Raw genomic sequence first — 23154 nt, forward strand, 5'->3', positions numbered from 1 at the left:
GTGGTGTGAGCAGTTTGAGCCAATCCGGAGGCTGCAGGCTGAGAAGGGGTGTCTGGAGGAAGCTGGCAGGCCTGTCTGGGTGGGGTTTTCAGGGGGAGGGACCAGTGCAGCCGGCTGCTGTTTGAAAATGAATGATATGCTGCTGGAGTTGTAGACACAGGGGTCGTTAATGTGTGTTCAGCACTAAACTGCATCCACAGCATTTAGTGAAAAAAAAAGGGCGATATTTTGAGAAAGCTTACTAGAGAAAACATCTCCTGAGTGGAAAGAATCAGTTCTCAGCAATGCAGTGTGAGTATAAGATTTCTCTGTTGATTTCTTGTAATGCTCTTGTAATGAACGCAAGCTCTCAATTTGTCATAATTATTTCTCAATACATCTCATTGTAAATGCTTTGTGGAATTATTACTGGTTTGCTTTTGGTCTGTATGCCTGCATAATTGTCTGAAATGTAAGACTTAGCCTGTTAAAAGCAGCATGTGCACGGCTAGTCCCTCTCTGGAAGGGTGTAACCCAGCCAGCAGATCTGTGAGAATTTCCCGGTGTTATTTCGGTCATGAAGCAGGAATGCTTTTTAAGCCTCAATCTGTGTTGTTAAAGGTCTGCACTTGCTTTTGTCAACACTCTAAACAGAAATAGGAGCAGCACAATAAGGATGCTGAGGGAGATGCTGTATTCTGTGATGACTGGATGCAGCAGCTGGATGGAGATGCAGAATATTAAAAATTTAGTCTGTCTCACTTTTTTCAGGGATTGTATCAAGCTTTGGTCAGTCCAGTGGAAAGACATCTGATATCTATGACAAAGAGGGGAACTCAGACCAAACTGAAAGGGGGATTGGGTTATTGTCTGCTGTGTTTGACAGGGGATTAACCTAACTGAATTTTACAACCATGGAGGGGAGTGCATTGGGGAGAGTCCCTTGTTTGGTTTGGGGCAGACACGTTTTGTCTGAGCATGGGCTCTGTCTGTATTAATCATCTGTATTAATCATTGATAACATTTAAAAGACTTAGATGTTGTTGGTTTCCCAACTGTGGCTGACTTCCATCTCTGAATGGAACAGCTGTTGCTATGCTCAACTCTGCACTACAGTCGTAATCCTCCCATGATTGAATGGGATTGAATGCAGTGTTTCTGTCAGGATGTCAGTTTTTGTGGTTGTGCTAAATCAGTATTGAGGAAACACCAAATAAAAAAAAAAGATACTAATTCTCTCAGTCATGATCATCATACCTATGCATATCTTTTAATTATATAGTCAACAGAAAGAAAAACTCAGCTATAAGAATAGGTAATGGCAGATCATCTCGGTTTAATACTTCTCATTTGAGAGGATTGTTTCCTGTAGTTGACCAAAAGATATACAACTTAAGTATGTGGATGAGTGCAGGACTCATTCACAAATTGCAACATGTAATGAGTCAAGTGAAACAGTATTTGTTGAAGCACGTTTGAATGGGAAGTTTTCTGGATACTATTCACTTGTTTGGTCTTTTGATGAGGAATTCATGGTGGATTATATCAAAGCAAATAACTTTAGAATGATAGTTTTGTTGTTTAGTATATTTCTGAAACGTTTAGGGCTAGTTATGTTGACTTGAGATAACTTGTCTGTAATTATTTTGTATCTTTGTTCAAGAGTTTTCATTTTTGAATTTATAAAAATATGTCACTTTGATTGATAAAAATGCTGCAATGAGTTATTCCAACACTTCAAATCAAACAGTTCACACTTTAATCTATCATTAGTCCGGATCTTGATAGCTTAACTATTTCAAAATGAATGAAAGACCATAAACTAAGCTGACTAAGAAAAAGGTTGATAAAGAAACTAGCAAAGTCAGAATTTATTCTTAGTCTTGCAGTTGATCAGTAATGGTGATTGACATGTTCAGTGATGATTTTCATGTTGTAGGGAGCTATTACAGTGGAGCTTCACCACATGACAGCTAAAACAGAGACATACAACTTCAGCTTTGATGTGAGACATAGTTGCAGTAGGCATATGTGATGATGGTAAATGGACGACAGGTATATAGAGCTGTTCATACTGCTTGAGCAGAGACCAAAGAGCAATTCACTTTTACCCATTCACACACCAGTGGAGGCGCCTGCCAAGCAAGAAAGCTTTGTTGTGTTTGAAAGGAGGATTTAAGAATTCGTCATGCAATTGTTTCTATTTACAGAAAATGCATGGCCTTCAGAATCATTTTAAAATCACAAGCAACTCAGTTGCCTGTGTTATAAACTCTGAGAATAAAGGATCAGGTTGTCTTCCAGTATCAAGGTTGGATCCCATCTCAAGTTGTTGATGTGTTTGAAGTGACCTTGCAGAAGACCCTGAGCCCTGAGCTTAAACAGCAGCTGTTGACATTAGTGTGTCTGGAATAGGGCACGTGAGTAGAACTCAATGAGTAGAACTCAGTGAGGTGCATTAAAATGTGACTATCAGGGGAAAATATAAGATCTGGTTAAAGACTTTTTTTTTCTTTTTTTTTTTTTTTGATAAGTGATACAGATTCAGTTGTACCTGACAGGCCAACTCCGATAGGACGTTGGCTCTGCAGGAAGAAGCTGCTGGCATGTGTTTTCAGCCCCTTTAAATAAGCAAGTTGGATCTGTGATTTACCAAAGCCGGAGAGAGAGAATGAGGGAGGGCTGGGGTCAGTGTCAGGCAACAATGAATGAAAGAGACAGGGATGTGCGTTTCATGGAAGATGACACTTTTTTTGTTTTGACTGGCTTTGATGCAGTTCCGGCAGTGAAGTGATGCTAAAAGCTGTCAAGCATTTTTCTCTACAACGTTTCTGAAAAGTAGCTCTCGCTGTTTGTACACTGGCTGACGTTTCTACGAGTCAAGAGAGAGGAGAGCAACTGTTGGGGATATTTTTCAATCTTCCACAGCTCTGTCCATTCTGGACAGGGATATTCATTTGGCTGCCTAACACATAATTTTGTTCATTCTTATGTATGACCTTTGTTGGAATTGCTGAGGGTGGAGCAGCAGAAATGTTTGCAACTGGTGTTTTGTTGACCCAGTACAGCAAGGAATGGCAGCCTATCATTTGCCAAAAGACAATTGTATCAGTAGCAGGACTTTCCCCTTTGCCAGCTTGACTCCATCTGCTGCTTACACTGTTACTACTCAATAAATTTGAACTAGAAGTCAAGTTTGTACAAAGTCAATAATAATTTCAAAGCTGATGATGTCAATCATTAATTTTGAGTAAATTCTTGTGGCGTTGTGCATTTCAACATGTTACAATCATGTTTTGTTCAGCAGACAAAAAGAATTTTTGTGATTTAAAAAAAAAAAAAGAAAAGTCTCAGTGACATCTCTAAGCCACTGATTGCACTCTGAATTAAATGACCACAACATAGAAAGATGGATGTTGGACGTTGGATGTTGAGATGCAACCTCACATACAAATGATACTGATGCCAGAGAATACTGATGTTTACATCTGTAAGCCTGCTGAATATACCGGAAATTTACTTGCAGAAGTGTCAGTGTGACATGCAGGTAACTGGATGTGCAGCATTAGCAAAATGATTCATTTGATGGCACAGGAGTTCATAACCATGAAAAAGGTGCAATGTTGAAAAGCTCCCTTTAAGTTATGTAGAGACTTTTCTTGAAGACAATGCGCCTGATGCAAAATCAGAACTTGTTTACATTGTTTTGTAAATTGTATGTTTCTGTTGCTTACAGCTGACAATCCTTGATGCTGCTTTCTTTCAGTAACCGTGTGCGAGTCCGTCGGTGTGTCTGAAACTGTAGCGATGGAGCCTCCTCGGGCACAAGAGTTCCTGGAGTCATCCAGTGCTGCAGGTGACAGCAAAGCATCGCTTGATGATGGCCTCATGGACACAGCAAAGTATGTGAAACACAAAGCGCAACAAATATACTCTGCTGGATGTTGTAGGGTTGTTTGTTTTTACCTCTCTCGGCATCTAGAGTTTCTTGAATTACTTACGAAAGCGGCACCTTTTTTGATTTTATTTTATTGAAGGAATAATTTTCCAGTGAAGTAAAAGTAGATTAAAAAGAGATTACTTTTAATTGAGAGTCATTGCAAACTGAAACAAGCTCTTTGAGTCTCCATTTCGTAAACTGTTATAACCTGAGTACTTTTTAACTGTACCATGTATTGTAGTTCAGTGTCACAAGGGGTTGGAGCTGATACCAGATAACTCAGGGAAAATGCAGCGCACACCACGGAAAGGTTACCAGTTCATCACAGGACAAACAGAGAGAGACAGACCATGGGTAACTGTGGGGGAAAACCAGAGTATCAGCATAAAACACATGAGAAGAACAACCGTAAAATCAACAGATTTGTTACAGCTACATATTTTGTTATTGGACTTATTAGTTGAAATTTACAACTTGCAGATGAGCTGTGGTGCCTTTCTTTGGTTATAGGTTGTAGGTTTGACACTCTTGTCTGTGCCAAGATTATGTCAATATGAATCTGTTCTGTAACTGTGCTGTCTTGAAACTCACTGTTGTCCCCGTATGACTCAGTGAGTCTGTTAGGATGCAGCACCTCATCTGGGTGCAGTGACATGTTTTTTTTTCCCCCTTCACCGTAGTGAGTCCTCAGAGGAAGAGTCCGCGGGGGAAAGGGAAGAGGAAACTGGTGTGCATAACGAGGTCACCAGGAGCACCAAGCCCACAGTGGTCCCTGCAGACCAAAGCTCCAACACACAGCAGGGTGAGGGATAAAGCAATTAAAAGACACCAGCTTCAAAGTGTTTACTCTCCATCCCTCCATGTACACAAACACTTTATCTATATCACTACACACACACATCAAGACAAGGCCGATGTACTGGGCTGGCTTCTGGTTTATCTCTTGCCATTTCTTTCCTGAGGAAGCGTTGCGTGAGCGGGAGTGAATGAAGTTCACATTCTCTGGCAGAACAAACCCGACTTCCTTTTTCCTGCCTTTAAAGTCCAGATTCGTTCCTGCCTTCCTTGCAGATGGACAGAGTTCCAGTAAATATAGTTTGTGATGTAAGTTAACAATATGAAGCATTATGAAAAAAAAAAAAATTGAATTAACTTTGACCACTTCATTTTTTTAAAATCGGACGGGGTAAATTAAGTGGAGTTTTTATGTTCATCATGAAAACATTTATTGATTTATGAAATTCTGAAATTCTGAGTGAATATAAATTACCTGAAAGGTTCGTGTACATATTTATTCTGTGTAGTTTTCCAAATGAAGCAACTGCCTTCCTGGCCTTTCAATGACCCTGCTGATAACCAGCTGTGTGTTTGGTCATAAACTCACTATATGACACCATTACGGACTCAAAACATCCTGCTCACAGCTATCGCAATATTGTATTATTTGTTTTGGCTGTAAAAACTGAACCACTTTGATGTTTTAAACACTTCTTATAGAACAAACCATTTAATTGTAAAGAAAACCAAGAAAGACGCCCCCCGAGTGTTTCTGTGGCTGCATATGTAGAACCTGTTTAACCAGGACGTCTGTGTGTAAACTGAGATGTCCGGGTTTGTTTGAAAAGGTTCTGTTTTACTGTTTACTTTTGTTGTCATTTATAATGACATTTAGCTAATGAGGAGACATGGCCATCTGCCCGCTTGTGTTCTGAATATATCAGTAATGACTGGAGTGTGCTTCGTTATCACGACCAACAGAGCAGATGGCCCGTCACAGATACAGTATGAAAGCCATGTTGTCATAGGCCAGTAGTTGTATTCATCCTTCATCGGCAGTTTGGAAGAATTCAGAATGATTAAGTTCATTTCGCTTTGTCACTGTTGCGTTGAAGAAAACTAGTACACCCCTGTACCACTTTCACTCCTGCAATCAACCCATAAGCGAAACGACTTCAGACTTGTAAAACAATGTTCACATAAAATAACAAAGCAACTTTGTGTCTGAGGTCAGAACAGGGTTCTCCACAACGTTGTAAATCACAATAAAGATGAGATAGCGAGACACAATGCAATGAGATTAGATATGCCTTTATTCATCTGGCAATGAAACAAATGGTCTTATAACAGCCTGACAAAGTGGAAAACCTCTTTTTTGTGGCAGCCTAAAACTGCAAGCAAGCAAAATGCAACAGACATGACTGACATTATTCTTTGTATTGTTAATTATAAACTTGAAGTCAAAACTACACGAGTTGTAAGCAGTCGGACCAAAGGAATGAAAAGTCCATTTACATGAAATTCGTCTCTCAGGAAACATACATGCAGTTGTCCTAAAGATCATTTCACGTTTGGTTTGCTGCACCTCACAGTCTGTTCTGAATGACTGAGGCTTAAATGAGTTTCTCCAATTTGCTTAAAGGCCGATTCTTGTTTGTATTCTTTGTGGCACCTTAACCATATTTCTCCTTATGCCTTACACAGTATGGTATATAGGTGAATGTGTTCCTGCAGGGAGTCTGAAGCCTCCAGTATTATGATAATGTCTTTGTTGCATCTTCCAGTGAGCGCCCCGCGTCCAGACTCTCTGTCAGTGGGGGCGGCAGCGGAGCCACGTCTATGGACGACACATTGCGATGGAGCGGTGAAGCTGAGGATGGGAGACTCCGGCCTGGCGGCCGAGACTCCACTGACCATCAACCAGATGTTCACCTCGGCTGTGGAGCGCTTTGGCGACTTCGTAGCTTTGGGGTGGAAGGAGGGTGAGCAGCAGAAAACCATGAACTACAGAGATTACTACCAGACCTGTCGCAGCGCTGCCAAGAGTTTCTTGAAGGTAGGAAGGTCTTTTCTTTTAACTTATCTCAAGAGGGGGTGGGGGGAACCAAGAAAATGTTTTTTTTTCATACAAATTAACAAAGTAAAGCACCAAATTATCCCACTGACTGGACAATAAATGGTCCCATTGATCATTCTTGTTACAATTTGATACCATTGATCAGACAAATAACACTTCAGAAGCAAATAATTTCTCTAAACCACAAAAAAACCTTACGTACTCCTTTTTAAAAGTCGGATGCTATTTGTGCTTTATTTTAATTTTACAACATCATCGTCACAATTTATTCGCCGTCTTTTATTATTTAAAATCATGTGTATGAGAACATGTGATGAAGCTTTTGACTGGTTCTCTGTGCCCTGTGATGGCACAGATGGACTCTAGAGGTATTTCCCATCACTAGTACTCAGCTGGAATGAGCTCCAGTGCCTGTGACCCTGAATGGGATGAAACTCTGTAAAGTGAAGTGATGGCTGTTGTATAAATTTCAGCTGACAATGGTATCATTTGGACTGTGTTGGGTGGAAGGATGGAAAAAAAGACCACCACATCTGTGTTTTTGAACCCAGCTTTGAGTTGCATGCTCACTTCTGCTGCATCTCCCACAGTGTTATGCTCTGGATTATGGAAATTACCTTTTGAACAGTTGCTTTAAAAGTCTGTTTGTGTCTCTGTAGCTCGGTTTGCAGCGTTACCACAGCGTCGGCATCCTGGGCTTCAACTCTGCCGAGTGGTTCATCGCCGACATTGGGGCAATTTTGGCTGGGTGAGTTTCATTTTTAGCTCAGGAATTTTTATTTTTATGTGACTGTCAATATCTCTAAGTCGTCTCCCGCTGAAGAGCTCTTTATAGATGTGTGTTTAGGAGTGTTTCATTCTTGGACTATGTAATCGTAGACTTGAAATGTGACTGTGTCAGAAAGGATCTCTGGTGTTATCCAGTTCATCACGTAGCCTCTCAGCCTCACTGACAGACTGATTGATGGACTGCACTAGTTTGCTTAGTGAGGAATTAAAAGACTGTTGTAATAGAAACGGAGCCACTAAACACACACTAATACAAAAACACTGACAATATAATCACAGCGTAGATTTTGAGAGGAGTCTCTCCTGTCCAGGGTGCACACTGATTCTGGCCCAGTCAAATTCCCTGCTTCAATTCCCTGCAGGTTGTCACTGGAAGTAAACATTTTGATGTTCACATATTCCTTTGGCGTTTTGCTAAGACTAGTTATTGAGTTTCACTTTTAAATGCAAGATGTCTTTTTTTTTAAGTTTTTGCAGATGGGTGTGTTGATATTTTATCTGAAGCAAAGCATTTCCTTCACAGCTGATGCACTGAGCTCTGGTCACGCAACAGCAATCACGAGCCTCTCTGCTTTGCAGTTGTGCAGATATTCAATTTGGCCTTGAGCAGAAACCAAACCATATTCAACAAGCTCAACAGAAACAAGAAAATCACTCCATCCGTGAAACTAAAAAAAAAAAAAAAAAAAAAAAAATGAAGAAGAGACAGAGCACGTCGGCTAGTGAAGGCCTGAGCTGCTTACGTCTCTGAACATCTGTTAGGCTACAGTGGATTTTTTTTTAATACACTCCGTTCAATTCGAAGTTCTCTGATCACGTAATTTCTTGGAATGCAGACAAGTGTAAATGGGTCTCTTTGTACAGATCAGGAGATGTTGGCTTGCTGTTGCGCAAAGAATTAACCCTCCTCCATGGGAGCTCCTAAACACACTCAGATAGTATCAGGTAGTCTCTGCAGATTCCCACACGTCCTCACTGCGTCCTCAGTGCTGAGTCATCCTCTAAAGAATGTCGCCTTGCCAAACCAGTCCAGATGAACCAAATAACCGATGGTGTTGGATACACGTGGAATGAGACCTTGATCGACATACTAAGAGAAACCAAAACAACCAGTTGCTCTAGTCTTGTGTACATTTTTCGGTTTGTAAGTTTGTATTGTATTTAAATGAAACTAGGCTAACTGGATCGTATTCTTCCTGTCACCATATCTGCAGTAGGAACTGCACTTGAAGCCATTGAAGCATTTACTAATGGTTTCTTTCTTATGTCTGTATTCTTGTTTGTGTTGTACGTCGCTTTGGACAAAAGCGTCTCCTAAATGAAATTGTAGAATTGTAGGAATGAAACAAAAAGCAAATCTGTGAATGTTCTCAGCAACAGCAAGTCTTCATTTCAGATGATCTGTAACATGGAAAAAGGTTATTTCCCCCACCATCTCAGAATATCCTAGCATGCCATTAATAAACTTTCAAATGTTTAATTCAGCCTTGAAACGTTTCAGTCAATGATTTTAAGCAGATGAATAATCCAGTCTCGTGTTCTTCGAGACCTTTAGTGTTCCAATAAACTTCCCTGTAAAACTGTTTATTTCTTAACAAGTTTTCTTTGCTCCTACTTATATTGCAGATCTAATGTGTATAAAATCGTAACTTTAATGGCCACTTATGTACTCATCTATCCACAAAAAAATTATTTACCGAGACAAAAACAAATTTCACTGTCAGTCCATCCTGTGTACCCAGTTCACTCTAGTCAGGGTTGCACGGAGTCTGAACGGTAAGCGGTCCCACAGCACCAGGCACTCTGGAGATTCTCTAAAGGTTTTGTTTGTTTTTTTTTTATGATTTCAAACTAAATGAAACTCAGACATTCTCCTAAAGCTCCCAAAAATATCAATTTTCATTACTCTATACCCTCAAATCTCTTCACCAGGACAGTATCGAGGCAGATACACCTTTATCTCTTCCACACTAAATATAGAGGTTTGTTTTTTAACTGCTCTCTCCTCATTTTTTTCTCTTTGTTCTCTCAGGGGCTTTGCTGTCGGCTTCTACACCACCAACTCACCTGAGGCCTGCCAGTATGTAGCAGAGAACTGCAAGGCCGACATCATGGTGGTGGAGAACCACAAGCAGCTGCAGAAAATCCTTCAGGTAAGACGAGCGTGAGCGTTACAGAGCAGGCCAACTGGAAAATAAAAGACAATCAAGGAGGTGAAATATTTACATAATTCATGGTAATGTCAGATATGCCATGAAACCTTTAAAAAAACACAGCTTTCGCAATACAGCTCAGTTATTTTGAATCATTCCCCATTTTTCTACAATGTGTTGAAGTTCCTTCATATCAAACAAAAGAAATTTGGACTTTTAGCGCTTACTTAGGATGTTTGCTGTTTAAATTTGAGATACAGATAAAAATCCATGTATCCTTTCCTCGACATGTAATTAAACAAGCCTCTAATAACTTCAATAAAACTGTCTTTTTTGTTTCGAACGAACTATATTCATTTATAGCTTTGCAGGAGACAGTTCAGTTTTGTACTTATCAGATCGTCGTATCTCTGTTTGCAGATTGAAGACAAGCTTCCCCACTTGAAAGCCATCATCCAGTACAAAGATACCCTCAAAGAGAAGAGACCAAATCTGTATACAGTAAGCAGAAAATACACAAGATGCGCAATGTGTTCATTATGTGCAGGAAACCGATCACGTAATTGACTTTCTTTGTGTGGTGCAGTGGGCAGAGTTCATGGAACTCGGCCGTGAAGAGTCTGATGCTCGACTCGATGCAATCATCTCCAGCCAGAAGCCGAACCAGTGCTGCACGCTCATCTACACCTCAGGAACCACAGGCCAGCCCAAAGGAGTCATGCTCAGCCACGACAACGTGAGTTATGTTAGGTCTGCCCGTGTGTTTTTGCGTCCTTCAGCGTCACATGTTTGGTGCCTGAGGCGAGCAGCAGAAACTTGTCCCTGAGTTTTTGTGAGAGAAGACAGAAGCATTTGCAGCTGACAGGTGTGCAGGGTTACAGCACTGAGAACAAATCGGCAAAACAAAAATAAGTGTGCAACGCCAGTGTCTGAGTGAAATTCTTCTGTTTGACAAATTAACTATAGTAATTCCAGGTGAAAGAGTTCAGCCTGTGAAGTGAAGCATTTTACATGTACTAACAACATATACTATTATGTTGTTGTTTTGTTGTTGTTGGGGCATCATGACGAATCAAAATGATTCATGCATGATAAATGCTTTATCCAGGTTTTGGAATGTAGTGAGATTTTACTTGTCACAGTACTTGCAGTACTTCTTGTACTTCTGTCACTTTTTGCTAACTTCACACCTTTTTTTAATTGTTTTTTTCATTCAAACACTCGTCTATAAAGATCGAACGCTGCTCCAATGTGTTCACTTTCATCTTTATAGAAAATTGTTTATCTGCTTGGGAAAACCACCAAACTGCTTCATGATCAGCCTTGGCTGTAGCTCGTCAGTCGTGTTTTGACGACCTTTCTTGTGATTGTCGAAGTCACTTGAGGCCATATGGGTTCACAGGAGGTCTTTTGTGGCTGACCATAATCATATGTCTTCCAAGACTTCTGACAAAGTCCAGTCTCCTGGATTCAGTTGCTTTTAGATGTCTTGCGCCTGGACAAATGAGAACATGCATTGATGTAATCTCACGATCGCTCTCTTTTGGAGCAGTTGACTTGGACCGCCCTCTCCACCAGCCGACACGTCAGCCTCACAGACGCCACTCAGGCTCAGGAGATTGTGGTCAGCTACCTGCCGCTGAGCCACATCGCCGCTCAGATGGTGGACATCTGGGTCACCATGCGCGTCGGAGGGGCCACTTACTTCGCTCAGCCAGACGCCTTGAAGGTGAGACTTCCTGAACAAAGCACCGTCTCCGAGTAAACTCCCCGTCCCTTCTTTTCTGTTTGGTTTACCAGTTCAGTCTGTTCCAACTGTGCAGCTGGAAGTTTTTCTTTTATGATCTGTTGCTTTTGTTGGCTATTGTAAAGGTACAAACATGAATTACATTTACATTTTGAATAAATTCTTCCAACAGTTTAAAGCTGTAAACTATAGTACAAAAAAAATCTTTATTTATGTACACCTCACCAAAAAGCTACATATTTTTGATTTAATATGATTTACTATCTAAAATATGCTTACATTGCACTCATGATTCAAGAGACAGGAGGTGTTTTGCTCCAGTTTTTAATAGGTTACACTCAGTGCTGCCTGAACTCCACCATTATTACATTTGTCAAAGACTTTATGAGGATAAAGACCATTTGCTTAGATTATTGATTCAGTTCACTCTCACGGTGTCATTGCAAGGCCACCCGACACGCAAGCAAGATAATTAAACAACTGCAGCATTTTTCTTTGAACTACTTCTTTATAATATTCATAAATGTAAAATATTAACAAATAAGGAGACACATTCAAAACTTAGCCCTTCTTTTTCTCAAAATGTTCTTATTTCAAACCGAGTTCAGTAATTCTGTCTTAGAAGAGACGCATTTATAGTTTAGGGTTACACCATGGCAGGAATAAACCCCGAGGATCATAATGAAGCATGAAAATCTCCTCTCAGGTCCTTAAACACTTGCTGTCATGTGCCTCTTCTTGAACACGTTCTTTCATTTCCTTGGGGAGATTTTATTCATAACATTGAAACACGTGTGTTATGAAGAGTTGCTGTCAAATAGAGGCACTTTCTTTTCCAGGCATCTCAGTCTTAATCATCATCCTCACTCCTACAATGTTCATTCAGCTAAATTAGCTGTGTAATGTTGTTAGGAGCGGCACATTAACTGAGCATCTCCAGTAAATGTTACAGTGACATTCAGAGGAAGTTAAAACAGAAAGACTTTTGTCTGTGGGGGAAAAAAAAAAAAAAAATCAGTTGATTCAAAAAGCTTTTTCCAGGCTTCTTTCTGCACGTTGTGGCAACAGATGTCCTAATTTCACTCCACATTATATACACTTGATCTTTCAAGAGCTCCGGTCACTTTTAAATAATTGTATCTGGTGCTGAACTTGAAGTTCACACACAGTTGAATGTTGATTGTGATACATATACTTTTTTCTTTTTAGATTAATTTTCAGAATCTTCAGAAAAGAATGAATAATAATGTATCGGCTGTTGTGTGAACAGGGCTCTCTGGTGAACACGCTGAAGGAGGTGCGTCCCACGGCCTTCATGGGAGTCCCACGTGTCTGGGAGAAGATGCAGGAGAAGATGAAATCAGCTGGAGCCAAGTCTTCGACAGTGCGGAGAAAAGTGGCAGCCTGGGCCAAAGACGTGGGTCTGCAGACGAATCTCACCAAGATGAACCAGTAAGCACACATTGCGAGATGATCGCTCCATTGATTCAGTGTGAATCATTTCCTCAGAGGGATCAACTCTTTCTCTGTGCTTCGGTGACGTCTTTAAGACATCGGATTCTTTTGTTTACATGAACACTGAATAATGTGTCAGATTCAGTCCACATTTATTTGCACCAAGATTATTCAAATTCAGGGGATCACTCCCATAATACATTGCTTGTGGTGCTGGTTTTTTTGTAACACGGACGTGATCCCACATCCAGCTTTAGGCAGCAGCTCACCGCTGGTAAAAATGGATTTGTTAGTTCAGCTCATGAAGCTTGTGGTGTTTGTTACTGAATTATTTTAAGAACTGGAACACACCAGAGAGGAATTGTCAAGATTCACGGTCTGATCAGGAAGAGATGCTGATATGATTCAAAGCAGCAATATCTGCTGACCTCTGAGCCGTTATGCTTTTTTTTTCCCCCTGATAACTTCTTCCAAACATTTATAATGTCAATCAAATAGGGCCAATTTAATCAGTTAAAAGGATTTCCATGAGGTAGTTTTAATCAGGTTATATCTCACAGAACTTCACTTAAAGGCTACGAAAGCGGTGACAGATAAATGAAAAAGAGGTTAGATGAAAATAAAAAATAAAAAATTCCCAAAATACAATTACAAAGTCTGAATATGAGGACATCACTTGGAAACAAATGCTCAGTTATCAAAGTGATGATAATTTGGCTGCGTAGACATAAACGATTAGTGTTCCAGATCATTAAAGTAAAATGTAAAAATGGTAACATAAACAAGAGCTACAAACTAAAAAAGAAAATGCTAAGTTTCAGACAGTGTGTAACAGTTAATACTTTACTGTTCTGTGGTTGAAGAAGTATTTCTTCGTTCTTTTTAACCATTGTAATTGAATAATGTAACATATTAACACACAAAAATGTTCCATCTCTCTCTTCTCTCCAGAAACACAGCGGCGGGTCGAACTCCACTGGGCTATCACATTGCCAAAAAGCTGGTTTTCAAGAAGGTGCGTAAGGCCCTCGGGCTGGACCGCTGCACCAAGTGCTACACGGGCGCCGCACCCATCACCAAAGAGACTTTAGAGTTCTTCCTCAGCCTCGACATTCCCCTGTTTGAGCTGTACGGCATGAGCGAGAGCACCGGCCCTCACACCATCTCCCGGCCCTCCGCCTTCAAACTCACCAGGTACCAGTTCCTCCTTTCTCCACTTCCACAGTAACCTTCGTTACTTCAGTGACAAACTGAAGCCGGCGCAGCACTCGTATCTGACGGCGAGAGGTGCTCATGCTGTCGTTGCAGTTGTGGGAAAGAAATCCCGGGATGCAAAACAAAGCTGCACAACCAGGACGAAGAGGGAAACGGCGAGATCTGCTTCTGGGGCCGCCACGTCTTCATGGGTTACCTCAACATGGTTGAGAGGACCGAAGAGTCTCTGGACGCAGAGGGCTGGCTGCACTCGGGCGACCTGGGTAAACACGACGAGAATGGATTCCTCTTCATCACCGGACGGATCAAAGGTAATGATCAACGCTCCAGCAGAAGAATGAAGACAAAGAGCCACACTGATTTTCTGTAATTCAAGAGTAATTTAAAAGATCACTTTTACATTTTGCTTTGTTATTTTGCCATATGTTCTTTCCTCGCCCTGTTTCATTTTCGCTTCATTATCAGAAGAGCTCTATCTTCTTATTGCAGTCTAATCTTATGTAAACTCTCTTGCTCTCTAATCAGACAGTAAATCATTATCTGGTCTTCTGTTATGAATGTCTGAACCTCTGATTGTGTTTGTTATTCAACATCTGTGTGTGTATGCACGCTCGATTTGCAGAGCTGATTATCACAGCAGGAGGTGAAAACGTCCCTCCCGTCCCCATCGAGGATGAAGTGAAGGAAGCCTTGCCAATCATCAGCAATGCCATGCTGATCGGCGACAAGAAGAAGTTTCTCTCTATGCTGCTCACCATTAAGGTAAAGCTGGTAGAAACCGACCAAACAGACGTGATTTATCGCTTGGATCTACAACGTTTGAGGCTTGTAGTGTCTGTGCAGCCAACAGGGAGGCTCGACTCCTCCAGATAATCTTCTTCTGTGCAGATAACACAGGATACAACCTTCTCCTGCAGAGTGACAAGAATCAGAACTTTGTTGCATTCCTGTATCCAAAACATGAATGTCAAAACAAGCACTTAGCTTTTGCGATCAGTCAGACAACATGCAACTTTTATCTAATCTAAAAAAGAGTCAGTATGAATGTTTTCACAGATGAGTACAGGGGGTGGAGTAAAGGTTGAAATAAAGGTGAGGCGTGTTTAGAAATTTACTTTGAAACACTGCCCTCTGGTGTTAAACTACTGTATGTCCGCAGATATTTTACAACTGCTGATGCATTTTCTGCGCTGTTTGTGAATTAGTTGATCATTGATTTCAATAAATTTAAGTTAAAACACAATACAGCATGAATAACATTTTTCAGGTTTTAAAATGAATAAATAAATCCACTAAAATATCTATTATCATATCATACCTATTAAATGTTACAAAGACGATGTGTCAACATTTATATCCTGCAAATATCCTGCAACTTCTATGCATCTTTGTCCTGTGCAGGCTTATGGGGTGCTGAAGCAGAAAGATATTACATGATATAAAATCTGATGACAGAGACACGCTTTCAAAAAAAATTAATACATAAAAGCACAGGAGCAACAAAATTCTACACAGTGAAATGGTGAATGGTAATGATAAACTGCTGGAAGTGTGTTTTTCAACCATTTAGATAATTTCCAACTGGTCAATAACAAGGCTAAGTAAAGTGTTGCCTTCTGTGAACAAATACATCTTTGAGGTTTGTAAAAAAAAAAAAAAAAAGGATTTTGTTTTAAACCATTATTACACAACAGCTCATGCTGTATAATGTCAGATTTGTTGTAGTTACAACCGCCCTGCACAGTGCTGAAATGTTTGTGCTCAATATGTCTTTATATTCCTCCCTGTTATTGTGATGTATCTCATTCTCTACCTTCACAATTAGGAGTTTTTTTCTATATCTGATAACCAACTTATCAGACCGAACTGCACTTTTGTCAGATCTACATTTGATATTCCCAGTAAAAACACTGTCATCACACTGTTGTTGATCTGAAGTCGGGTTTGCTTGAGTATCCGTGTCTCCGCAAACGTTTATTTGAACTGCTTGAAATTTCCTGTTGAATTCTAAATTTCAATAACATAATCAGAAATTGGGTTTATGCAGCACGAACAAAAACTAAATGACCGGCCAGTGATGCTTCACTGGAAGCTAAAATCATGGGTGCCAAATAATAAGCGTTCCTGGGTTTTGTCCCTCCAGTGCCAAGTGAACCAGGAGTCGGGCGAGCCGGAGGATGAACTGACGCCAGAGGCCGTGGAGTTCTGCAGAAAACTGGGCAGCAATGCCACCCGCGTCTCTGAGATCGCAGGCGGACGAGACCGCGCCGTCCACGCCGCCATCCAGAAGGGTATGGACAAAGTCAACGAGAAGGCGACGTCCAACGCTCAGCGCGTCCAGAAGTGGGTGGTTCTGGACCGGGACTTCTCAGTCGCAGGAGGAGAGCTGGGTGAGTCGTTTGGGAAATCGGGGTCGTCTCATTTGGCTGAAAAATTCTCTGAACAAGAATAAATCTGCTCATGTTACTGTTTATTCCTGCAGCATGTTCAGTTTGAATTAGACACACAAATGCTGACTGGGTAATAGTTTGAGAGCAGTGTGTCGCTGCAAAAAATGTGAAGTCTGAACTTTGTTAAATTAGATGAACAAAAATGGAAGCAGTAGATTAAAAGCCGTACATTTAACAACTTAATTTCTTCATCTTGTGACCCTATTTGTACATTAAATTTCAGTGTTAGGGGATGCTTTATTTTAACTTTGTATCTTTTTAAACATTGTATTCAATAGTTTCTTCTTGCATTTCCGTTAAATGCTTTTTGAAGTTTGAAGACAGCATTGAGATAATACACAAAGTAAAGCTTTGAGGAGCTTTCCATAAGGTAAAAGAGTTACTCTATTTAAAAAAACAAACAAATAAATAAAATGAAAGGAGAATGAAGACAACAGAAACAATTAAGAAAAATATTATTACATACTGAAAATGTTATTTTATTGTTCATTTTACTGACTTTCACTGCTGCATGTTGGGCCCTGTGGTGTGTGATTAACCGCCACTCCTAACAGCGCGCCCTCCAGTGGACACATTTGGCAAATGGCGTTTTGTATCTTAGTTAATTTTACTCTTAGTTAGAACATCATTTATGTTGGTTTTGGCTCTCAGGTCACGTGTTTGACTCACTCTTTATCTCTTCATCAGGGCCGACCATGAAGCTGAAGCGGCCGGTGGTGGCAAAGATGTACAAGGAACAGATTGACAACTTTTACAAGCAGCTGTCTCCGACGACTCCGACAACCCCGGACACCCCGCTGCCTCCCAAATAGGCGCGCTGCAGCAGGCGTGGGGAGATCCCAATGGAGAAGAACCCGCTTATCCCCTTCGTCTCCTCATCCTCGCTGCCGTTTTGCTGTTGTACATTTTGCCTTAAGTTGCATTGGTTCTGTATTGGTTAAAAATTTTGTTTGTTTTACAGAGGAAATCTGTGGGTAAGCCATTGTATAAAAAAGCTTTATGATTTTAAATACATTGTAAAATTCAGCTATTTATTTGTGTTTCTGGGAGTCATATCAGATGGATGAAGTAGCTGCAGCTGTTTATGAGAGAAGCTGTTTATTGTACTGTAACGTCACAGTTGGAGAGATGGTGAGAATCCCCAAAAATTCAAGTTACATAAGGAATGATTTGTGTTTTTCTTATTGTCTTATTATTTTGGGTTTGCCAAAGTTTACATCTTGCCAAATAAGCATCAAATGAAGAACCGTTTCTGGACAGACATCATATGAACCTCCTATAATGAACAACTTCTTGTCGTTTCCAAGTTTGATGTTCCTCTCATTCATTTTAAGCTATGATCTAAAGGAAGTTATTTTTTTCCACTTGTGCTCAGAAAGCTGAAGGGTTCTGCATTTAAAGCTATATCATTACTCAGAAAATGTCATTAAGCCATATCTCTTGCTTTTTGTGCTTTTTGTGTTTTGGTCAGAATGTGAATTTCTGATGTTTTTGTACTGACTCATTTAAATGCTGTAATTTTGTGGAATATTGTAAATATGTTTCTCTTCATTTGTTTCACTGGACTTCATTTACTTGTATTTTTGTTTCACCATTTTATTCTCGGAACCGCTCTGAATGCACCGCCTCGGTTTTTGCACTCAAATGAAGGCAATGTGATATGTATGTAAGGTAAACGTTATTGTGGGTTTATGGCAGAGTTATGGGTTTATGGCAGCTGGATTCAACTTGTTCGTACTGCTGTGTCAAAGAAAATCCCAAGTTTATGATCCCATTCAGATGTCTTCAGCCTGCTTTAAGACATTTCACACATCATCAGGACAGAAAATTCACTGTGGACAGCTGATCTTGTATATGAAGTAGTTGTGTATTATATCATCACCATATTATAGGACAAATATTTGTAGCAATCCGATGGCAAAGTGATTAATCACTGAAAGTAAATTATTTAAGCTAAAAGTTGAGGAAGTGACACGGATTCAAAGCATCTGAGCGAGTGACCTCTGACACCCGATGAAATCCATTTGAAAAAACTTTAAATGTAGAAATCTGAAATCTGCATTGAATGCACAAAGTGTATCGCATCTATTTTTCAGTTACTGTTAAACTCAAATGCTGCAGAGAGAATTCACAACACCTCCGACAGAAAACTGAATTTGCCTGAGCCTGAAGACATGAACTATATCAGGGTTGAAGGACAGAAGTATAAATGAAGCGGTGTCTACCTGCTGAAATTTGAATTTATGTGTCACTGGTTATCAAATAAAAGTAAAATTAATTTGAGCGTGGCAGTCTTCTTCTGGTTTTTGTTCCCATTTTACAGATAAACATTTTTCACCTCACACTATTTAGCCTGAGATACTCATGGCATTCAAAATGCACATGGAAATTAAATCAACATTAAAATTGAACAAGTTAAAAAAAATAATATGTGTATATTGATAGTAAAAGTTTTGCATTTGAATTTGTCTAAATGAATGAATAGGCTTTATGCTGGTTTATGTGAAACAGCCCCAAGAACACATTTCTTTCATTAGAGAAATATCAACCGAGGAGCCTCTTCTATGGAAAACATACCCGACAGGAAAAGATCATGATTTGATCACCTGCCGTCCGTGACTGAGCGGAGAAGTTCGTAGAAAACCAAACCCTGGTCGAAAGGAGCCATTGGGAGATATTGCAAGTAAACGCTGTAGTTTAAGTACTTTGAGTCACACCAAACACATTTTACATGAAGCAACTGCATTTCTACAAATGAAGTCTTGATGTATGCATTTATGAGGAGGTCTCTAACATTTTGATTGAACAATCTAAAAATGGTATAAGTATGTGAAAAAACTGCCAATTCCTATGAGAGCTGCACAGGGACCAAAGTGTTGGAATAATCATGACTTAAAAAAATAAACTGATATGTGAATATATTAGAGCTCCAGCTACTTTTGGTTATTTAAAAAAGAGGAGCAGGACTTACAAAATGCACTTTTAATTCAACACCATTCACCTGATTTGGCTGAAATATCCTCAGTTATAACATATGGTTTAATTTCTAATTCTTTCCAGAAGTTGAACACTTTGGACTGTATACATGTCGATCACTTTTACATGGATTACGATCAGTATTCAGCATTGAAACTGTGGGTCCAACTATTTTAAGTTTGTATACCACAGAGTAAAGGAGATAATGTCATAATTTGGCTTAAAGGCTGAAATTACCTATAAACTCAATTAAATTTTTTATATACTTATTGTGAAATTACTGATAAATGGGTACAACTCTCTACAACTCCTAGATAAATCAATACCAGCTTTATTTTTTTGCACATCTTGTTGGAATCAAACAAATGGCGTGCAGTGGAGGTATCCTGTCAACTGCCTCTCACACTCAGACGTTGTGTGACTCCTAATACAAATCAACTTTGTGTGTGTGCGGTGAACCCGTGGGAACAATGGCAGCTCCTTGAAAGTGAAGCCGCTAAACGGCGCTGGGCCCTCTTTAATTTCATTATTTCCACGTGCGCTCTCCCTGCTGTGACCAGTCAAAACACGACTCTCTGCAGGGCAGCTTATTGATCAACCCTCACCATTTCCTCAATAGATGTGCTCCTCGTCTGGCCTGCTGCTCGTCCCTTTGACCTCCCGGCCCGTCACGTGAACTTCCCATGAACCCTCTGCGGAGGGTCACTCAGAGGCCAATGATGAGACACACAGGGGCAACAGTACTTAATGACTTTATTAATAATATGATTTCAAAATAAAAAATACCATTAAAATAACATGTTTCGTCCTCGTTAACAACTTGCATCATATGGCCACATGGTGGCATTGCAATGCCAAGTTTTCCTTTTTAAAAATACCAAATTGTTCATCAGCCATCCAGTTCGTTTGTTCTGCCCGTCATTTGTTGCTTTGACCACATATAAGGAACACATTTCAGAGTCCACCCCCTCCCCCACTTTAAAAAAAAAAAAAAAAAGAAAGAAAAAGAAAAATCAAACGTTTATAAATACAGGTAACCCTGTCCCCTGTCACAGACACATTATGACACCACTGACACAGGAAACACCCCGTCTGCACATGCCCCCACCCACCCACACCCCCGCCACACATTTGCCCTATATTTTTGCTTTTTCCTCATCCTCTAAAGATCCACACAGTAGATATTCTACCTTTGCTGTATTGTACACATATTATATATAATATAGTCTCAGCTGACATGCTCCACTCTCACTGCCCTGCTTGTAGAGTCGCAAAGTGAAGGAGCCTCTGGGATTTTTCTGCTTTGCGTTTCTGTTTAATGCATACCTAGTTGTCTCTGTGCCGTTTAAAAATGTTTCCTGAATGTGAAATCTTCATCAGAATATTTCAGAAAAGTGTTTGGTTATCTGTCAGGGCGATTGAGCCTCAGCTTGACTAAAAATTCTAACAAATCCAAACATTTTGTGAATACATAACAGAATATTGTGAGCTCCCTCAGCAATGTCTTTATGCATACAGCTTCAGCGAGTCTCGCTGGAATGCACGGGGGTCGTTTCCGTCAGTTAACTACCTATCCACTAAAGGTGTGTTCACACTTGTTAGGTTCGGGTGGATTAAAGCGGACATTAGTTTTCAGTGGAAGCGTGAATGATATCTACACCTTGTCCCAGAGGGGATTCTCAGGCTGCGTTCGCACTAGAGAGGCTCAGTCCAAACAAGCCTGTCAGTGCTGTGGTCGCTCTGCTCGAGGTGCATCTGTAGACCTGCATCTGCTAACTGGAGGATCTGAGCATGCTCCTAGCACGCAGGCCAAGCTGGTCTGAAAAGCAGGTAAGGTTCAATCCCAAATTAATTCTGATGCAGTTTGAGTAAAGGTTGATTTGCAGCCAGAAAGCAGCACTGATCAAATAGCGCCAATTCGACCACAGAAAGGATGATTAAAATGTGGCAAATCCTATAAAACGGAGCAGTTCCTGCCACAGTTGGGCTCCCATGAAGGCTCAACTCCAAACGACTAGTATGTAGGACATAAGAGCATCTTATAATTACACTACAGATCGCCACCAACCCAAAGCACTTACTGTGGCGGTGAAACCTCTCCTGCCGCCCTAGTCAAATAGGTTCTTATGACACTTACAATAAACTCAGTTCTGTTTCATCGCGGTTTTTCCCCTCTCAAGAAATAAGGAAATAAATTGTGGAAAAGACATCCCCCCCCCCGATCCCTAAAAGCTCCCTCCACACTTAGAGACTAGTGCATGGCGTTCTTGTGGAAGTTTTCTAACAGATGTATTTCATGATGCTTATGGTCCAGCAGTACCCAAGCCAATAAGATGCAGTCTACATTTTTTTTCTGTGTCAGTCCAGATCAGGGAAATGCACCACAAGCGTGACAACGGCTGGTGCAGCAGATTTAGCCGACGCCGGCAGGTTTAGTGATCAGAGAGTGGTTTTTAACACATAAATGGCACATTCACCTCCAGTGCAGCTCTCGCTATGGGTGACCATGACAGTTTCTTGTTCGGACTTCTGTCAATTCATACTGAAGAGAAAGAGAAAAGAGAGAGAGACAAAGAGAGAGACAGAGAACCTCAAGTCTACAGTGGACATGACACAGAAAAATATCAATTCTCAGTTTCCTGAACCGAAGTGTGGACTCCTGATGTTTTCCTCCTCCTGGTTCAGTTATTTGTACTGTTAAAAGCTTTGCTCATCCAGCAAACATTTTTTTTTAACACCTGCTCTGTGATGTTCAGCTGTCATCAGAATCAAAGAGACACAAAAACATCATTCCCCATAACATTTGATACCTAAAATAGATTCAACAGGCATGTTTGTGAATAATAAGTGACAACGCATGCCAAGATAGACAATTAAATAAGAAAACAAAAGAAGAAAAGAAAAGCTTGGCAAAAAAAAAAAAAAAAAAAAAAAATCAATTCATATTGTATTGCATGTAAATATTGTATAAAATCCTTAAAAATACAGTTCAGATAACTACTTAAGTACTGAAGTCATCACAGCCAAAAGTGCAGAGGTCCATAAATAAAATATTGACTGTGGGCCGACAGTGGGGCTTCCCCCACATCACTCCACCTCTCCACCTCCACCACAAGGGACTGAATGAGTGCCTGGTCAAAGGTCAGAGTTCATGAACTAGGACTTAAGAGTTCCCACATCGGTACACAGGGACGTGGACAGAAAAGGAAAAGTTGTTCTCCTTAAACTCTGCTACCGCTGACAGACACACAGACGTCACTCACACAGTTGCAAAGTTCATTCTCGGTGATAATCGCGGGCCGAAGTTCTGTTGACGGAGGCACACCTTGAGAAAACACAGGTGGTGCGAGGAGGGGCGGGCAGGAGGAGGAAGCGGGGAGGGTTACTGTAGGGCATGTAAGGCGGTGTGGATCCAGGGTTTTTTTTTTTTTGTTTGTTTGTTTGTTCTGAGACATTTCCTGTGCTCAGATGCATTTACATTTAAGGGCAGAGGGAGTGCGTACGTGTCGCTGAGCCAGGCAGGCCACAGAAAGACAGAGCAATGTATTAAAGCTATCCAAGCGTCAGTTAAAAAACCAAACAAAACAAAACAAAAA

At 40.5% G+C, this 23154-nt stretch overlaps 1 protein-coding gene across 1 annotated transcript; it reads left to right on the forward strand.

Annotated features, from left to right (window-relative positions):
* The first annotated feature begins 134 nt into the window (after positions 1-134).
* Positions 135-18879, forward strand: acsbg2 (acyl-CoA synthetase bubblegum family member 2). Its single transcript, XM_030082801.1, has 15 exons — positions 135-291; positions 3746-3881; positions 4600-4721; positions 6481-6752; positions 7433-7521; positions 9595-9715; positions 10136-10216; positions 10302-10451; positions 11268-11444; positions 12733-12914; positions 13869-14111; positions 14226-14443; positions 14755-14894; positions 16276-16522; positions 17270-18879. The coding sequence occupies exons 1-15, from the start codon at positions 285-287 to the stop codon at positions 17392-17394; spliced, it is 2310 nt and encodes a 769-aa protein (XP_029938661.1). The 5' UTR covers positions 135-284; the 3' UTR covers positions 17395-18879.
* The last annotated feature ends 4275 nt before the right edge of the window (positions 18880-23154 follow it).

The sequence above is a fragment of the Salarias fasciatus genome, chromosome 23 (genome assembly GCF_902148845.1).
Source record: "Salarias fasciatus chromosome 23, fSalaFa1.1, whole genome shotgun sequence".
Classification (NCBI taxonomy): domain Eukaryota; kingdom Metazoa; phylum Chordata; class Actinopteri; order Blenniiformes; family Blenniidae; genus Salarias; species Salarias fasciatus.

Coding starts and splice junctions, on each gene's coding strand:
- acsbg2 (XM_030082801.1), top strand. Junction 6,753..7,432: donor CTGCCAAGAGTTTCTTGAAG/GTAGGAAGGTCT, acceptor GTGTCTCTGTAG/CTCGGTTTGCAGCGTTACCA. Junction 7,522..9,594: donor ATTGGGGCAATTTTGGCTGG/GTGAGTTTCATT, acceptor TTGTTCTCTCAG/GGGCTTTGCTGTCGGCTTCT.